The sequence below is a fragment of the Diadema setosum genome, chromosome 16, assembly GCF_964275005.1.
Source record: "Diadema setosum chromosome 16, eeDiaSeto1, whole genome shotgun sequence".
Taxonomy (NCBI): Eukaryota; Metazoa; Echinodermata; class Echinoidea; order Diadematoida; family Diadematidae; genus Diadema; species Diadema setosum.
Window position 1 is genome coordinate 16236101 of NC_092700.1, and position 20255 is coordinate 16256355.

Consider the following 20255-nt stretch of genomic DNA (forward strand, 5'->3'; position numbering starts at 1 on the left):
TGGAGTTGAATGATATTTAAACTTTCTCTGTATTCTGTGATAGGGACCTTTAGTACATGTAGTACTGTATAGAAAGGCACACTGCAGTAACAAGTTTCATCACTAAACACATGTACATGTACATTGTGTTGACTGCCTGACACATGATCAGTTACGTCGACATCTTTTTTAAACTGCCTTGGTCACACCAATGTGTTAAACCAATACATTTCCATTTTGATGGGTAAATGTAAGCGAGAAGACGTGATCAGACAATAGGGAGCTTTAGATTTTTGCGATGGGGACGTTCAGAGGAAAAACACCTATTCTAAGCATGAGCAAAAGTGCGCATCAAGTATCGCTCTATTTTCAGCTTGCATCATCTTTTCTTCACTACGCATTCTGGGCTATTTTTACATCCACTCAGTTCATGATGTAGAGAGCAACTTCATGCTCCGATCAAATGGGGGCGCCATTTTCTTTTTTATACGTTGCGTCCCAGCTAATCTAAAGCTTCTTTTCAGCACGACACGGGGAAGAGGAGAATGTCCAGCTCAAGCATCGTCGCGAGCGTCCGTGCTGCAAATCTAAAGCTCCTTATTGTGTTGAAGGGGAATTCCATCCTGATATAATACCATTATGCTGCTTTGTATAAGAACAGAAAATCAGAGTAGATCAGCACAAATATTGGGAAAACAGACCCACGTAAAGAGTTGTGAAGTTTTGAGAGTAAGACAAATTGACAACTATGTTTTGACGTAGATGTTGAGCAGCTCTTTACTGTTTTCTCTAATATTTTGGCATGGACGGGACTTACCTGCTGAGGAGGACATGCAAAAATATGTATTACTCTTATGATGTATACCAATAACAGATCCGAAGAAAATTTTCTTAGAGAAATACACTGTATGAACAATTGTGATTTGTAAAAATGGAATGAAAAGCTGCTAAATATCTTTGTCACACAGAATTGCCAATTTCACTGATGTACTTTTCCGATTCATGTTTTCATACAAAGCAACATAATATCAGGATGGCATTCCACTTTGATTTAATTGGATCCAAAGTGTCATTGCCAAAGCTACACTGCATTTCCCTGCTTCTAGTGGAATTTGATCGGAGTTTTCATGGTGTTTGAACATGCTCAAAAATTTGTTTCTCCACAATCAAATTGGCGTCGGTATGGTAGCAAAGGTAATTTGAAGTACATTGTAATTGCTAAAGGATGGATTAAAGATAACTACAGTTTTTTATGTGGCAGATCTATTGAGAAAGTATCAACATTCTATTTCATGCATGTTTGTAACACTGAAATGTATATGGTGTACCAAAAGTGCATTGTAGAGTAGAAACACGTACGTATATAAAGCATGCATTTCAAAAATTGAGAAGCAAACCAACACAGAAACAAATTTGAAAGAAAGATACAACCTAAGAACAGCATTCCAATCTGAACACACGTATCAAATCACTTCCCAACTACAAGTTCTTTCCCAGTCTCAATCACATCTAGTTACAAATTGCCGCTATCACTGCTTAAATACTGGTACAGTAAACTGTATGTATACCAGTGGAGACAAGGGACAGAAGTTTTTGTTTTGTTTTGTTCTGTTTTAATTATTTTCCCCCTACCCCAGCTTCAACAGGCATTGAAACAGTCACAAACAGCCAGCCATGAAAATGACCATGATACATGGTCAAAGAGGGTCACTCAACATACACACAACATGCCAGGGCTCAACATAGGGAGTGGCCCGGGGCTACTAAAACTTTGTTGCGCCATCAAATTTCAAAAAAGGCTATCTTTTGGTGTCCTGATCGGGCACTGAAGATTCCAAATGGGTTACTTTTCTGTTTATTTCGGGGCCCTACCTTTCTTTTTCGCGCTACCAAATTTTCTAACATCACAATGTGGGCATTAATTCAAACCTGCAGTGAACCCCATTGCTGATGACCAAGCACATAAGTTGCAGTGAAACTGAACTATATTTACGAAGGACGTGATTCAAGTTAAGAGACAGAAATTCAGACATAGTTAAATGTGATGTGAAGGTGAAAGAATATATGAATTTATTCTGTACAGAAATACATTGTACATACATAGCTCCAGGGGCGGCGTGTGAATTACCAAGGTGAACAATCTCATTGAAGACATGGAATGCATAGTGATAGAGAGGCAAAGTGGAATATGAATTAGGATGGTGCTTTTTACACAATGTACGTTCATATTGCGCGGCACTTGTTCTCGTACAGAACCAGTGATGGAACTGTATTTCTATATTTTTGACTACCCTACAGAACCTGAAGATTTAACTATGCTGAAAGATTTTTGAAGGCCACACAGTAAAAGTTTCAGGCAGTTATAAGAATTTCCATCACTCAAAACTGTGCCACTGCTTGGCACAACAAATATTGTGCATACAGTGGAGTGCACAATGTGTACTTCAGTTTAATGGAAACTGAAACATCTGCGTTAATTTTTGTCAACTGTTCAACACAGAACTGAATTCACTGCTATAGTGACTCCTTTTTTGAACTTCACTCAATCACAAATGCAATAAATACACTTTCTTTCAGATGTTTGTACAAAAGTGAAATTTTATACAAGAATAAGGCATAAGACCTTTAAATGTAATTCTAATTTCAACAATTTGCATAAGTTCTCTCACATTTCATCTAGACACATACACAAGTAGAAAATGTACAAATGCACAACAGAGTAAAATATCTTACTCCTCAATTATATTGACCCCATGTACCATGTACTGATCCTGTTAACTACTTTTAGGACGGAATAAACAATGACATGTCCAAAAGCATCATACCAACAGCCTGTTTCAGATTAGTGACTATAGACTGCAAGTTTACAGAAAATACTTTCTTGCCAGTGAGCCAACAACAGCATTAATCTCACAAGACACTAAACCTCTGAGCAACAGGATGGCCCACTGGAGAACGCATGATGCAGTAAGCTTGAGTGTCTCAAACATCAAGGACAGTACTCCCGCAAGCACGGAATACCCGAAGAATGATGAAAAACACTATGACCTCGATCGACTTTACCCTGCTATCAGCTCTATGTATACACAATCGAATCCTGGAAATTAAATATCATTTTGTGTGTGTGTGTGTGTGTGTGTTATGTGTACACATATATTTGTATATATTGTTATACATTTTATATATATATCTGAGGCCACTGTAGATGGAAAAGCTGCATTCTTATAATGCGTGGAAGGATCAAAATATAGGTTTTTCTTTTTTACCACAATGTTTCCAACAAATTGTTTTCACCAGCTTGAGGAACGTGCAATGGAGAAACAATGCACTGTACACAAATAACTATTCACAACCAATAAATTACTCTCCATGCTTAATAGATAATTGTCATTGTCATGCATTAGAATTTCTTCTTTCTTGTAGACAAGATCATGAGAGAGAAAAAAAATGTATCCTTTGAAGTCAAGCTTATAAAACTAGCACAACTGTCGAGATACAGTCCCTTCTCGCAATGCCATCTGGATAGCAGACATCAGAAAAGATGAAATTAGGCTCTGACTGACATAGAACACATGAAGATATTGTACATTACCATTTGGAAAAGATAACTCACACATAAATGGTGGATTATCAGCAGTCTAAACCTGTCATTCAAACAGATATGTATCTGTTCGAAAGCCCAAACGGCTGATCTCCTGCAGTTATCACATGTCATGTTACGATAACACGAATCAAGGTGAATTTAGGTGAGGCTAGGCATTTATTGCTTGAACGCATCATTATTCTGACAGGTTCTTGTGATCTTCCACTGATCTGAATAACAGTTCGTAATCATGTTATTACCAATAACTAGGAAATATATACAAGGCAACATTTTCCAACCAATGAGTTCAAATGACTCTAGAACAATTCTTGAAGTGCCGCAAGATCTCCTGTTGCTCCGCTGCGGCTTCACTTCCTACTTCTTGTTGGGGGCAATTATTCCTTCCAGTTGAGTCTGTAAAGAGAAGGGAGAGAATATAATGAAGTCTTTGCAAAATCTTTAAACTTTCCTCACAAAACAGTGAGACATCTAAGGAAAGGTGATGCCGCAGGCATATAGACACTGGTTGCACCAGCTGGGATATTCTTTACTATCTGACAATGTTTGCACTCTTTGTTCAGAGGCCTTGATATCTCAGTATAACTTTACCATGCATAGATAATTTTACTGCAAGACGAAACAGTGTCTTCAGAGAACTTGCATCATAGCAAGTATAATTGAGAGGAACATGAAATAAGGGGCAAAGTGTCCACTGCAAACTTCTAGAGTATGTGCTGAATATCTAGTACTGAACAGTAATCGAGATTTGTGTCATACAGGTATACACTTTTGGAAATCTAACAGCATACACAATGATGGCAATAAATGATCAGTTTGAATTTTCCCCAACTGAAAACAAATGAGAACAACTTAAGTGAAATAACCATTATCTACTGAAAGACATTCATTTTGGCTCACCAGTGGGGTTGATAATCAAAGACAACATTCAAGATGATTATGATATCACTCTTGAACTTTCACAATAACCACTGGCACTTTCTAATAACTTTCACACATGAGCACAAATTTTGGCCAATCTGTTAACATTTCATTTTGGGTTTTCTTAAAGGTGCATAGTCCCGGTAGTGTAGAGGGCGCTGTTGATGATACTGCCAATCACCGTTAGCATTGATACAAAGATTACCGAAGTTGAGCTGTCATCAAGAGTAAAGTGCGTAGGTGTTGCTAAGTAACGTTGCCTTCGTTGTCTTCTCTGCGCATCGCGCAGTCTGTAGTAATGCCAGGGTGCTTGCATATGTGCTTGTTATTATGACATCAGAAAAGAAGTTTGCTAAAGCTGTCATCCCCCTCAGCCGAATCATGAGCAGAACTGTGATCGGACCACTGACTACAGTGAACTGGACTTCTTAGGACTCGGGGAAGTGGGCCACAGCGTAAGCGCTAAATAGGAGTCGATAGCGTAGGTCTCTACAGGAAACTTGCGCCGTGCGCCCGTGTACGCATTTGACTAAACCACCGGGACCATGCACCTTTAAGACAGTGTTCCCTCTTCAGATAATTCTCCTTTTATATGGTATATGAGCTTTGATTTGGATTAATAGATGGTGGGGGGGGGGGGGATGAATGAGGGACGGTGGTCCTTGCCTACCTTAAGCTGCTGGTTGGTCCTCTTCAGGAACTGGATCTCCTCAGCATGCTTCTTCTCCTCCACCTGTCTCCTCTCAGCCTCCCTCTTCTCGATGGCCTCACACTTAGCCTTGAGCTCGTTCACCTGGCGTTCCAGCTCTCTCTTCTCCTGTTCCAACTCTGTGATCTGATTGGGGAGGGGGTGGGGGAGGAGAGAAGAGATAGCATCAGGGAATGGTGAAGAAATCAGGCAGGCAAGGGATGCAGAAAATGGCCCAAAGCTTGACAAAATTCCCTTGCATTTCAGAACTTTGAAGAAGATATGTAAATTCAACATTACAATTGAAAACCATGTAAGTCTTTGCTCTGTTTTCAATCATTTATTGAGTTGTATGTAAACCGACCAGTACTGTTGTAGTCTGAAGAGTAGCATTTCAAGACTAAGATGAGATTATTGGCCACCTTACTAGTGGTGTTGGCTGTTTCCTCTATATTCACTACCATCAGAAAGTGTAACCTAATATAAACTATTGCTTAATTCATCCTTCTGGCCTACAATTCTACTGCAGCATATTCATTTGCAATGATTTTTCACACTTACTAATTAAGCGTAGCCATTTTAAAATAACAAACGCCTTCACATTAGATATCAAGACCAGCTTCTATAATTCAAATCCAAGCACACATCTCAACCTCAGGACTTCAAAGCCTCCCCAATCCTCCCCACCCCCCCCCCAAAAAAAAAGAAGAAAAATCAACAACAAAACAGATAAAACGACAGCTAGAAGAAAGCAGAATGCACTTGAAACATAAACCTTATTATACAATAGAAGCGGCAAGATCCTTCAACTCACCTTCTTCTCCATGTCCGACTTGCCCTGCTCAGCTTGTAGAGCCTTGCGCATGCCAAAGGCCACGCTGCTCTCGTACAAGGTCTGGTAAGCGGCAATGGTCATCCTGATTTCGTCCCTGACCCTCAGCAGGAGCAGGCCACGCTCTGCGCACTCGATAGTCACCTGGCGGATGAGTTCGTCTGGAGGGGACAAACAGAGTGCAGTGTGAAACACAAGGATGTGTGTATATTACAATGATTCTCTCTTTACTCCAGTGTGCTGCGCACAAACAAGTTCTTGGCATAGTGTACAGTTTATCAAAGGACTATACATCCTACAGAAAGAGTAATCTTTTGTGCTTACCGTCTTAACTGAACAATCCAGGATTCAAAGTTTAAGTCCAGATGTCATTATCTCCACTTGCACTGCTTGTCAGAATTGAAAGATGCTTAAGTTGTGATCTGTACACTGTGCAATATCTTGTAGAGAACATCCATACGAACTGTGCTATCTCACTGCAAATGCACTAATCCATTTTTCTCTACTGGTTCGACCTGTCTGTCGGACCAGTAGGTACCCAGTTTTTCTATTTTTACTAGTCCATTCCAGAAAAGAAGTTACTGGTCCCAACAGTGGTTTTTATCGGTCTGGACCGTCGGACAAGTGCTAGTGTACAGCGCTGGCTATCTAGAGAGGACCCAACTTGACTCACCGAAGCACTGGGAGTAGAGCTCTCTCCGGACCGGACAGATTCCGGTCTCTCGGGCCTGCCTCTGCTGCAGCCTCATGTCCAGCTGCTCTTGGAGATTGACCACATCCAGACGTGTGGCTGGTGTACTGGACACCTGCTGGACCCACAACTGACCAGACTCTGTCCATTCTCTGAAAAAAAAAGAAGAAATCATTCATATTTGAGACAATGTGAGCGAAATCAACTAGCAACTCAGAGAAGTTAAAAGTTGATGATGAATGCACAAGTGGTAAATTGAGGCAGACAACACAGCTCCTCAAAGACATATCAGTTTTGATCACACATATTTCTCTAGGATCCCTTGTAAATTTGATTAGGTCTGGTTCTAAACCATTTGTTAAAACATTCTCAGGAGAACCATAGAAAAAAAAGGGCTTAAGCATACATAATTCTTTTGTATCCTCATTTTAGGAAAAACATACTAACTTTATACCAATACACCTAAAAAAAAAAGAAAAAGATAAACTCCACAATCCATGAACTCTATGGAAGTCATAAGTATACACACAATTTTCACTCCCTTTTGTTTTCAAGTTCCTAAATACCGGTAGATATTAATGACTTTACAAAATGCAACCCACTGGAAAAGGAATATCCCTGCAACCTTTGTAGCAATATACCATTTATGTTCATAGGTTGCAAGTAGTGTTTGCATAATGTGGCACTGGTATTCATACATACAGCGCATTCCCATTGCCTGTATAACAAACACCGTTATAACGAAACTCTTGTTACAACAAAGTAAAAATTCAGGTCCCAAAAGTATTACCTTATATCTTTATATACTTTATTGTCTGCTATAACAAAATTTCAAAATAACAAAAGAAAATTGCCGGACCCTAAGACTTTGTTATGAGAGTCGCCTGTAGCATATTGTACACCAAATTTTTAACAGCATACATGTGCATCATCTTTCATAGATGTACAGACCACCAGGAATTCAGTGCATCAATGTACTTAAAAGTTCTTGCCTTCATTATTTTGAATGGTAATTGAGGCAAAGTCATCAAGAAAACTGCCATGACACAATCATTGCTGTTGAATAGAAAGATTGATTTCATTAACCAGGTTTATGAGATCAAAAACTCAAACACGATATGTTCTGTGTTGGTATTGCCCTTTCGGGGGGGGGGGGGGACAGGATATTTGCTAATACTACATTTAGTTATCAGTCTATCTTCACGAATGGCTGACATACCTTGGTGGTAAGATGGAGTTGAGGATTTCATCAGTCTGCTGTGCCTTTTGTGACTCAACGGGAGGAAGCTTGCTGCCTCCCTTGGGTGGGGGATTTGGAACAGGGCCGGTGTTGGTTGGCTGTTGTGGCGATGTCTTCAACGCTCTAGCCTGGAGAAAGGGTGACATCACAATAAAACACTGTTCATGAACATCATGAATCTATTGAAGAGTATGGCTGAACAGGCACAAATTTCTAAAATAGCGTGGGAGTGCTTGCAAGTGAAGGAGAATCATCTAACATAAAATACAGAACTGTGCAATTTACTCCTAAAATTTGGCATTTAATACTAATATTGATTCATTGCAATGCACACTAATAAACCGATACTTTCACAGAGACAAAGAAGATAAGGTGGTTACAGGTAGTGTTCTCTCATTTTACATCCGACATTCCATGACCATTTTCTTCAGAAGAAGAAGGAAAAGGAGAAGAAAAACAAAAGAAAAACTAGCACTTAGCAGCAATGTCTGCCAACTAATAATATAAGACTAATAATGTAATATCTACACTATGGAAGGAGCGCAAATTGGCAAATTATCAAGCATTAAGGCATACATGACCATAAAGATAATAGAAGAAGAAGAAGAAGAAGAAGAAGACCATTTTCTGCAGTACCCGTGGTTGCCATGATCATGAAAGACTGTTGTTTTAAGTAGAAATACTGTCAAATACATGTATTGGCAATTGTGCTCCTTCCATTGTAAATGTTAGTTTTAGATTATCTAGTTGGCAGACATTGCTGCTAAGTGATAAGTATTCCTTGTTGTACACGACGACCGGGCCTGGCGATTGTATGTGATGGACACAGATGCAGACATGGGTCTATGTTCAATGTATTTAAAAAGACTATGACTAGGAGTAACCCAGAGTGAGAGTTGAAATTATAGATTTGCGAGGAACGAGTCCTTTTGAGCAACAACATGGAAGTCAATGTCGATATCTTTAGAACCTATAGAGACCCATGTTCTTACTTTATCTAATGAGTACAAATTTTAGATGCCCTGCTAAATATCAGCCTATTAAATACTCAGTTGTTAGCTATTATTCAATTGAAACTTGTCACCCCATAGGCTATACTAACATTACGTCTACCGTTTACTGTAGTGTAGCCTTCCAAATACAAAGTTACAAACTAACATCATATGATCTATCAAGCCATCTACTATCATTAGATCCTACTAAAAATTAAGCAAAAATTGGTGCTAATGTACCACTACTACCAGGTACTTTCGTATCCAATCGTTGCAGATATTGCGATTGACCGAGAGATCGGTCTGTATCTTGTCGGGGATATGTTCCGCAGAGACTGCGTCTGGCTTCATGGAATCCCCTTTTAAAGGCTTTACTATATGGAGGAGAGCCGTATTCATAGCAACAACAAAAAAAAAAATTATAGAAAAACTCCTCCGGACAGACAGATTTTTCTGCCTATCTCTATTCAAATAGAGGTTCTATCGCGAATTCCACAAAACCAAATTGCACCAAAATCATTGCTAATGTTAGACATCACTTAGATCTAATTGCTTGTTTCCTATTGATCACTTACATCTACTAGAACCGCCTCTACACTAAACACTGGTACAGTGGTAGGTATCCTACCTTGAGCCTCTCTAACTTAAGTAACGTTAGTTATCAGGAAGCTACTACGGTGTGCGTATTGAAATTAAAAGCAAATGGCAAAGAGTTACAACAAACACCTGCAAAGACACAATGTACAATGATGTACGGTGCAACTTCTGGACACAAACTAAGTTTAACTCAGTTCTCCATATATCACTTGCTATTCATTGACGAGACAGTTACCGAATAAAGGCAAGATGCGGCTCTGCAGACTGCAAGAATTGAAATTGTGCATGGCCCACGGACCATTGTGTGCATGTGGTAGGACTGTGTGTGGGCATTCATCTCAAATCACTCGGTCTCGACAAACAAACGTACTTACCCTAGGTGTTTTCTTCTCTGTATTTCGACTGACGAGGACGGGGTTGTCATATTTTAAAAGTGATGCATTTGGTGGAATCATCTTGTGTTTCAGTAAATCGGCTGAATGCCAAAAATATGTAAAAATTTGATTTATTTCAAGAAGTCAGTACCACACTCCACAGAACTCGTCACAGTTGTTGTCACGGGAAACCCTTGGAAACTTACCCAAGGGGCACCGCGAGATCTTCCCATCATGCATTGTATTCCAAGATGGCGTCCTCCATGAGCTGGCAAGGTAAGTGCGACTCTCTACTACAAAGTGATTAAAACCTTTGAATAAATCCGGTCCTGGCATATTGTGTATGATTCTTGTGCAATATTTGTACCCGTAAGTTCATATATTTTGCGATTGTACACCTTCCGTACTAAATAATCAACAGATGTTGCAGCTATATTCATTTGAATCACACGCTCTTTGAAGTAATCAGACGACGTGACGTGAACAGCGGTCGCAGTCGTTCAGATCCTCATGGCATGCATGCAATACACTAGGTCGTCTTGTACAGCCCTGTACCAGTCGCTCGCTCGCGCTCGCTGTATGTATGCCTACATGACAGAAGTCGCGGCGTCTGGCTGGCCGGAATGGTCGAGTAGGCATGCATGCATGCGGGCAGAATAACTGCGTAGGTAGGCCTATGCTAGTGCGTGGGGGTCTAGCTAGGCAGTGGAGTTGGCAGTGTGTGTGTGGAAATAGGCGGTGGACTCTCTTGCCAGTTTTGAAGATGGTGAAGGAGTGTGATTGAAAGTGGGGCAATTCATAAAATGAGTTCAATGCTGCCAGCCCATGGGCATGGCCCATGCATGCACATTAGACAGTTACAGTGAGTTAGACATGGCATGATGTATATTGTATAGATTTTAGTAATTTAATGGGTCTACGTGCTATACTGCAGTGCTACTCTCATCGACCACCTTGTGTGACCTATTTTTAATTTACATCGACCACTCTTGCGCAATGGCTTTCTCACATATTAAAATAAAACATTGCACGTGGGATGGTGTGCAATACGATAATATCGATATACGCTCGAACATTCGAACTTGAATGCAAATCGAGAGAAATTAGGGGATAGGGCCCACACAGGTAAACAACCTCAGGAATATAGGAGGAAAAAAAATTGAAGAAAATCATCAATTAATTGACAGCAAGACACGTCTAGACTCTACACGTAATTATTGTTAACACGTAATTGACGTATTTGCCCATTCACTGGATTTACATGCTTTTCTATGGGAATGGGTCGATTAAAATGATGAGCTTGCGCTGGTGTGCAGTAAAAAATGTCACTTGTGTTTGTTGCTGATTCCGCGCGTACAGTACAAGTCAACAATCTGAGCCTGGGATATGAATCTGTGGTATTTTCTGCCTCAAGTGGAATGAAATTAAGTAAGGTGAAACTGAGATATATTTTGTAAGATACAACTTACAAGGTATTTATGAGTCAAGAGGGGCCTGTGCCTGAGCTTTCAATCCTAGCAGAATCTTTGTCAGAGGCAAAATGTCAAACAGGCAGGGACAATGATCACATAGAATATAATGACTACATTCAACAAGAACAGTCAGGGAAGGGCCAGGGACACAGAACAAAGAAAACAAAAGGGGAGGGTTGGAGGTCATGGGCTAGGACTGAGCCCAACAGGTTGATCCCCCTCCCTCTCCCTTTAATCCCCCTCCCTCCACCTGTTGGGCTCCTTGCCCATTACCTCCAAGCCTCCTCCTTTGTTTTCTTTGTTCTGTGTTTGTTCAGCTGAATTCATGAAATTCCCGATGCACTTTGCATATAATAATTTTGACCAGCCCGAGCACGAAGTGTTCTGTGTTGAATGAGCTTTGATGTTAATGCCCTCGAATGGTAGACCAATTCTGAAGTTTCCTTTACTGTTTTTCTATTTTTATTTTTTTTTGTGTGTGTGTGTGTGTATCGTCTGCTCCAGTGGAGAAAGGAAGAAAAATCTGTTTCTCTGTCTCTTATTTAGACTACTTGAATATTTTGCACATTTCTGTAGATGCAAAAGACAAACTAAAGAAGTGGCGTGAAGAGAATACAAGGAACAGCATAGAGACGGTGGAACTGGGCCAGTATCTTCTCCAGAACTATCGCAGGAAACTGGGTGATGAAGGTAAAGAAGAAGCAGTTGTAACTTCTTGTGTAATCTTCCTACTACGCATCTGAACTACCTGTGGCAGGCCGCCCTTCTTGAAATTTGCTTTGGATCACGTGCTGTGCAATTACTTATATCTATATGTGTGTTTGACTGTGTATGCACATCCACATCATAACATGTATGTTTGTTTTTGTTTTTGTTTTTGCTTTGTTTGTTTTTTGTTGTTGGGTTTTGTTTTGTTTTGTTTTTGTTTTTTGATGGGTGGCTATGCTGTGGATGTGGGTGTGTGATAAGTGAGTGTATTTCTTTTCCTCATACTTATCATTTTATCTTTCTTACTGTACATGTTCCCTCTCCTATAGTATAATTTGATATGTGATGACAGAAATTTACTGCTTCCTTCCATAAGAAGAGGTAGACATTGCTAGAAACATAAGCACTAAAGATAAAACAATTAAACACAGACAAAAAAACAGTTATGATTTACATACGATACTGACATAAAATTTTACTCATTCAAGTACTTCAGCACAGCCAAAACTTATCCACTGAGGAGGACACACAATGTATTACTCCAATTGTATGCCAAGAACAGGTCTGAAAGGGAAATTTTGTGGGAGGCGAATGAAATTTGGAAGAATTTTTTAGTACAAAATGAATGGAGAGCTGCTCAATGCCTATATAACAGAGTGACTAATTTGTCATTCATTTATATTTCCTAATCTTTTTTTTATGTGTCTATTTCCCCCCCCCCCCCCCAAAAAAAAAAAAAAAAAAATTCATCAATCTACTTCTCAGATATTTCTGTTTTCATTCAGAGCAACATAATATTAGGATTTAATTTTCCTAGAAAGAAGGAAGGAAATTGAAGAGATACATTTTCTCTCTTGTCTTGTGGCACATATTTATATGTGGTGTTGTACTGATTTCTGGTTTAATTCATCCTCTCTTTAAGTCAGTCGGAGCTAACTGTTTTTGTTGCATGCCTTCTGAATCTCCTGTGGTTCCTTTTTCCGAATCTTGACTCACTATTCAATGTACAGATCATCTCATAATATGAATTACTATATGCCATCTATTCAGCAATTTTTCTAATTTTTCGCAAATCTGGACTTGGCTACAATTTCACCAGAGGTTAAATATTTACAATAGTACAGTACAGTAATGAAAGCAAAAATGTATTCGTGCACATTCCATTCATGTCACAGTCAGAGTTGATAAATGTGCTTGTTGTCATCCAGCATGTGAAATTTACAAAAATAAAAGGCTCACGAAATATATGGTGTATACAGTGTAGTTAGTTTTATTTATGATTTTCCACCATGTCATTGTAATGGTTCTTTAAACTAGATCTATATTTATACACTTGTAGTCACATTTACGCACATGGTAATTCTTTTTCAAGGAATAGTATAAACAGTCTTTGTTATGATTCACCAGTGATGTAGGTGTACTTGCAATATCCCTGCTTTCTTGTTTCTTTCAACAGTATGGACAATATATGAGCAAGTATGCATAGCAGCGTTAGACTGTGGAAATCAAGCTCTAGCCACAGAAATCATAGACACAGTGCAACAGAACTTTCCAAGCAGCATTCGTGCTCAGAGGTTAGAGGGCCTGCAGTTGGAGAGTACAGGACAGTAAGTACATCTCTTTTCACTACTGAATGTGCAGATAGCAGCTAGATATTCAAGTAGCACATGGAGTGGTTTGCTAGCAAAACTGAGACAGTATGTCTGTGTAATGTAAACATCAAACATTTCGCAGTGTGGGGATTAGCAAGCTCAGCAGGTCGATGATGGAAACTATGTGTGAGAATTTTGAAGATACCAAATTTTGTACAAATGTACTCTCATCTGGAAAAAAAAATTGTAAAGTTCACTGAAAGTGGCCTAGTTTGAGAAAAATTAATCACACAAAAGTTTCCACATTTACAGTGTTACACATTGAGCATGTACATTTGTATGAAGCATTGTGATGCTAGTATGTGTGTGTGCTTTGTTTTCTATGTTCATATACGTGACCAGTGAGTCTATTCATTTTTCCCCCTTTCTTTTAATCTGAAATTAATGCTGAGAAACTGATGTATCACTTTTCACATCAAATTCAATTTATTTTCCTCAGATACGCTGATGCCAAAGATCATTATGACTCTTTGCTTGAAGATGACCCATCCAACGCAGTAAGTGCATTTCTTTACACACAGGAATCATACATTCACACTACCTACCCACCCAAATTATGTACATAGAATAGATCCAAATGAATAGGAAGAGCTAAAAACAGATACAAATTCATGAAATTCTTCCGTCGAGATGCTTTCTCGATGCAGGGCAATTTGTCAATCAGTTGCAATAAAAACAGACTGCATTTGATTTCGTTAGCATATTATGATTGTAGTATAAGGGAATGTTCGTTAGTAAAGAAGAAGTACTGTCTTAAAATGGAACTTTGTACTTGTTATCAATTTGGATAAGCATATCTTTATTCATATTAATGGTGTATATAGTTAATATCTATTACGTACTGATCTATAGTCATCTATGCTGAAAAATATTTCACATTTCTTTCTACTGTTAAAAAAAAGAATACTAAATAGTCTCCCCAAATAGATATGACATGCAAAGCATTTAACAAGTATATTTTTCTCTCATTTTATGTATGAATAACCAGAGTATAATATTTGAGTTGAGGAGGTATAGTGTGTTTGATGACCCATCCATTAATTTGTAATGCTGCTTTTTATACGATTCGTGAGAAGTAGTAAATATGTAGGTGCTTTGCTGAAGTGAAGTGAAGGGAAGTGAGCTGCTCAATCATAACCCAGATAATGATTCATTCATAATTATCTGATGCAAAGACAAAATTCCCTTTTAATGTGATGTTTGCTCTCTTATTACAGATGGTTCGGAAGAGGCTTGTGACGATACTGAAAGCTCAGAACAGGATAGGGGAAGCGATCAAGGAATTAAACAACTATCTATCAAAGTAAGTTTTCTCTTGGGCCTTTAGAAGTCTTATCAACAAATTTAACATAGACTGTTAAAAAGACATGTATCTTAACCATGCATTTTCTATTAAAAGCAGGAAGGTTTGATGAGGTTGAATACTAGCTGTGTACCATGAGGTCATTAAATATATTTGTATATGTTAGCATGATTTGCTGATGTTTCTACTTTCTACAAAGTATAGATCATGGTGAAGATGACAGAAGTAACGTTGACTGTAGTATAGTGCATAAGGTTGCAGACTCTTTGGTAGGGATCTTGGGTTCAAATCCCCTCAAAAGAGCATTCTTCTGTTGACCAGATGCTTTACCAAATTTGTTCCCCTTGTTGACCAAAGTGTGTAGATGTGTGGCTCACAATGCTGGGGAAATACTTTTGGATGGCCATGGCACCACCCTCCCCCCACGTGAGAGCTGGGCCCCATTTCATAAAACTTAGATATCAATAACAAGTTATGATAGTTGTTATGAGCTACTGATATCCTTGCATCTGATTGGCTGAGAGCAAATTTGTCATAGAAATGCGGCAGTTGTTACTGATAACAAGTTTTATGAAACAGGGCCCTGATGTGACAATGAAGAGGCTACCCTGGATTCATGAACCATGCCAAGTAGTTCCCCACCTCATCCCTTTATATGTGCCAACTTTGTACCCCATAGAATATGCTCATTTATATATTGTCTTGTATTCCTCAGCTTTATGAGTGACCACGAGGCATGGATGGAGCTTGCTGACCTTTATATCCAAGAACAGAAGTAAGCACACTGATAAAACTATGGTGGACATTTCAAGTAATAGGTTGCTAGTAATGTTTGATGTAAAATTTTGACTGACATTAATAGAGAATGCCTGCATCAATAGCTGATATACATTAAAAAGGGGCTTGAACAAATTCTGGTTATGATGACCACTATTACCAGTACTGTGATCCCTTATCTTTGTGGTAGTAAAAAGATATGATATGACATTTTGTCTAAAATTAATTCTATAAAGGTATGTGTACAAAATACAAATGAAATATTGTAGCAATAGAGATAAATAGATACAGTATTTGAACGGTGATGACTTTTCAATCTGTGAAGATGTTCGATTTGGTTTTTGTCACTACAATTGTATCAAGAAGTGAATAGTTGTATATATGCCAGGGTAATCAAGACTCCATAGGCTGCAAGTGTATAAGATAAATGCAAAGAATAATTTCTGACTTTGAAATAGACTCTGTACTGAGCATTTGTGTTTACTCCCACAATTAGCTCTTTATCACACTCCTCTGATGTCATAATATACGAATCATACTTTTGCAGTGTACAATCAATCAGCTAAAAGTGCGTGCTCAACTGCTTCCTTATGCACATGAACCCTTTGCCCTTCTCTGAAATGGTTGCCATTATTGCACAATATTCAAGTCTTAATAGCTTAGACCACCTGCATTGACATTCATGGTGTTATATAAAACAAATAAGTGAATGTCCTCTTCTCATTCAATTTAGCAAGATTACGCACTTGATGAAAGATTTTGGTGGAATCTTGTACCATCACACTTGTGACCATTTACACTATTTGTATGTTGTTGCACAGTAAAAACATAACTCCACTGTATAGCAAAGATATGCATCTGTTGTCAGCAGCTCTGAATCTTCTGACATAGTATCCTGATTGTCACGTCTTATTCCAGCTACAACAAGGCCTGCTTTTGCTACGAGGAGTTAATAATGTCAAATCCACACAACCACTTGTATCATCAGAAATATGCAGAGGTATGTGTTAGTAGGGTTGAACTTCAATGGGGAGAATGATATAATACCAAGCATGCTTCAAAATCTTACTTGTTACTTGTTGAAATAATCCCAAAACTGCAGCTCCGTTGAAGCTATACCGGAATGAACAATCCTTGTTGTGTGTCAACAAGGGTGCAGAGGTGCCATAATCGTAACCCACATATGTTGTATGTACAATAAGAGTGGTTGAACCCGCGCAAGTAAAAATAAGGTTGGCTCCTTACAGAGCATTGGAACCAGAAGAAGGCTGCATTGTGTTGATATGTTGGAGTGCAGCCTCTCTGAATTCTGTTGGGTTGGTGAGTTGAACAGCTGCGCCTGGCAAGCTGTTCCACAGTCTTGTTGCTCTTGGGAATAGTGAAAACTTGTAGGAGTCAATCTTACTGCATCTCGACGGAAGAATTTCATGAATTTGAATGAGTCAATCTTAATACTGCTAGTACCAATATGATCATTTCTTTTCTCCTTGAAAGCCAAATAAATGCTTGTTTTATGACTTGGTAAAATTAACATGTAAATTACCCCTGCATTTAACACTATGATTTATTCTCTTTTTCTCATTTTCAAGAGTGATGAATGAAAACATCTATTATTACATTTAATTTCTGTAGCATTTTAAAGATAGAACTGGTCTGGTTATTTTTTTTTTTTCACGAACTGTTCCTTTCAATATAACAAAATTTGAAAGCAGCGACACAATTTTAGTAATGACCATCCATTGCACTCTTCAATCCATTGGAAAATTTCTGTTACTGTACCAGCGCTTTCAGAAACATTGTTTCAATTTGATATGTATTGACATAAGTTATTAGTGCTATATGTACACAGTGTTCTTGAATATATGAATCAGGGAAGCATACCCATGACTATCAAAAGTTTGATAAAGACTTTCCTAATCATGTGACCAAGATTCATGATATTGGGTGGGAATATATGATTCAGAAGTGCACTTCTTTAACTTTTTTTTTTCATTTTCTCTTTACAGATACAGTACACCCAGGGAGGGACAGAATGCATGGAGACTGCACGGAAATATTTTGCTCACGCACTCAAGCTGAACAGCAACAACATGCGGGCACTCTACGGCATGTTCATGGTAATGTTTCTCTTGTTTCAACAATTTTGACAAGTGTATTGTTGAGTGTTGCCGACAGTAATATCCTTTCAAAGTGCAACCTTCTGATTTATTTACTTCTGTTGTTAAATGCCAACAAATTTATTGTAAAAACAGTAATTTTCATATGCGTGATTTTCCGTGCTCAGCCGGATAAGATGAATTATGCTTATTATTCATTCCAGAGAATCAAAATATCAATTACTATTACATATAACAAGCAAAAAAAAAAAAGAAAAATGCTCTTTTATTTCTGCACTAGTTTCATGTTTAGAAAATTTCCACTCTGCCAAATTTCCACTTTTGCAGTAGGCCTACATTGTACTACACAAGATGAATAGTACAGATGCATGGAAGCCCTGTTATAATTGAGTTGCCATCACCAATCGTACCTTGTTGTGAATGTACTACAAATTGTAAAAAGTTACAACCTATTAAATACAGTAATGGAAAATCAGGACAAAAACCAGTGTTTATGCACAATAGTTAACAGACAGTGAACATAAAGCATATCAAACCTCTTTTTCATTAAACCCTAGGCTGCCACAAGTCTTGCTTCATCACCCAAAGCATCTGGAAAGATCAAGAAGGATAACATGAAGTATGCAGCATGGGCGGCTCAACAGATTGCCTACAAGTACAAGGTTTGTAATGTCATGCTGCACAATTGCATGTATATTATTGTACAGTTTCACAACTATGTCTCATTGAATTAGTTGCGTTGCTGTTTGCATTGTTGTTATACTGTACGTACATACATGTACATGTATGAACACTACTCTTGTAGTATATTGCCCATAGTTTAGTGGAAAGGGGGAAAAAATGACTATTCCCTTGCATTACAACCCCCCAAAATGTATACATTTTATTCTGAGAGCTCATTTTGGACACAAGGAATTATTTCAATGAATATTTTTCAGACATCCATGTTACTTCGGGAGTTCTTTCATGAAACTGCATAAAAATTTATGATGTGCTGACTCTGCATGGCTATATGTCCATGTTGTTATTTCTTTCAGCTGCTTTCTCTCTATCTGTCCATCTAATCTGATTCCCATCTCTCATCTCACTCTCTTTTACAAGTAAAAATTTGGGCCTTAGTGTTACCCACCTTATGTACTGTATTTTTATTGTTTATTTGTTTGGTTATAACGAAATTTTGATATAACGAAAGAAAACTGCGGGTCCCGAGGACTTCATTATAACGGGAGTCCACTGTCTTTGTCCCCGTAGTGACTACACCTCGTATATCAATTGGCATATATCAAAAAACCTCAATTTTTGAAGAACAAGAATACTGATCTGATATCAACATTGATGTTACTGTATTTTGTGAAAATGTTGCAAGAATAGAAAAGTTTTTCACTCTCCTGAAAATGTAATTGTTTAGATACAAGGTGTCGTCACCCCAGTGACAATTCTCTGTAAATCTGTCTATGCAAGGGTGGATCTGATTATTTCTCACTTTCTTGTCTCTCCAGCTTTCCCAGGGTAAAGACACAGATGGCAAGATGCAGCACTTGGAGAAGATGCTGGACTGTTTACAAATCACCGCATCACCATAGCAACGCCACCGTGCTTGATGGCAGCTGTTGTCAGTATCTTGTGGATCACGTTATGTAAAGAATGGACAGTCATAGGGTCTGAGTACCTCCCATGCCCACTCGTGAGGATACAGACTGTGTCTCCATCACTGTGTTTTCGGCACTAAATATGTACAGTTTATGTACACCGGCTAGAGAAGAGATGTGTATGAAAGTTCCAGGCCAGTGCAACAGAGTTTATGAAATAAATCTTCATTTGTATGACAGCAAACAGATGTGTCGTTCCAGCCAAGATACTCGCTGCATTGTACCCAACACCAGTATTCAAAGAATTTTAATTTCAGGTGCACTACCTTAGATTAAACTGATTTTGCACTTGAATTCTTTGTAATTCTGTTTAGCAGTTGTGATATCTGTAACTTTGTGAAATGATACACTGATTAAAACAGGCAGAGCCAGGCAGTAGAAATTTAATTTCTTTTTGATGGAAGAAGTAGACATGTTTTGTGTAAGAAACCATGTCAGCATAACATTATATGCTTGCTTTCACTTTGTTGACATGTCGATTACGCTAAAAAACACAATGTGCAAACATACTGTATAGTTTAAGGCACTCACCCAAATACACATCAACACACAAGGATACCAGTAGTCTCTTGTTTTGTGTGCATTCCAGAAGCAAATTTCTAGTGCTGTATATTTCATTATAAATCAGTTTTAGAATTAATTGGCAATATATTGTTGTAGTT

At 38.4% G+C, this 20255-nt stretch overlaps 2 protein-coding genes across 2 annotated transcripts; one reads left to right on the forward strand and one right to left on the reverse strand.

Moving 5' to 3' along the window:
* Positions 1 to 2026: 2026 nt before the first annotated feature.
* On the reverse strand, positions 2027 to 10113 carry LOC140239486 (33 kDa inner dynein arm light chain, axonemal). The gene is made up of 6 exons (XM_072319321.1): positions 9916 to 10113; positions 7932 to 8080; positions 6695 to 6864; positions 6004 to 6182; positions 5172 to 5336; positions 2027 to 3976 (listed from the first exon to the last, which is right to left on the reverse strand). The coding sequence occupies exons 1-6, from the start codon at positions 9994 to 9996 to the stop codon at positions 3938 to 3940; spliced, it is 783 nt and encodes a 260-aa protein (XP_072175422.1). The 5' UTR covers positions 9997 to 10113; the 3' UTR covers positions 2027 to 3937.
* A 32-nt stretch (positions 10114 to 10145) lies between these two features.
* LOC140239487 (ER membrane protein complex subunit 2-like) lies at positions 10146 to 19812 on the forward strand. The gene is made up of 10 exons (XM_072319322.1): positions 10146 to 10191; positions 11964 to 12077; positions 13552 to 13702; positions 14187 to 14244; positions 14965 to 15050; positions 15766 to 15825; positions 16746 to 16827; positions 17834 to 17944; positions 18502 to 18606; positions 19444 to 19812. Exons 1-10 carry the CDS (start codon positions 10167 to 10169, stop codon positions 19525 to 19527), a joined length of 876 nt encoding a protein of 291 aa, XP_072175423.1. The 5' UTR covers positions 10146 to 10166; the 3' UTR covers positions 19528 to 19812.
* Positions 19813 to 20255: the final 443 nt, after the last annotated feature.

Coding starts and splice junctions, on each gene's coding strand:
- LOC140239486 (XM_072319321.1), bottom strand. CDS start 9,996: ATGATTCCACCAAATGCATCACTTTTAAAATATGACAACCCCGTCCTC. Junction 6,865..7,931: donor AACTCCATCTTACCACCAAG/GTATGTCAGCCA, acceptor TTTTTTTTTCAG/AGAATGGACAGAGTCTGGTC. Junction 6,183..6,694: donor GCTCTACTCCCAGTGCTTCG/GTGAGTCAAGTT, acceptor TGTCCCCTCCAG/ACGAACTCATCCGCCAGGTG.
- LOC140239487 (XM_072319322.1), top strand. CDS start 10,167: ATGGCGTCCTCCATGAGCTGGCAAG. Junction 13,703..14,186: donor CAGTTGGAGAGTACAGGACA/GTAAGTACATCT, acceptor TATTTTCCTCAG/ATACGCTGATGCCAAAGATC. Junction 18,607..19,443: donor AGATTGCCTACAAGTACAAG/GTTTGTAATGTC, acceptor TTGTCTCTCCAG/CTTTCCCAGGGTAAAGACAC.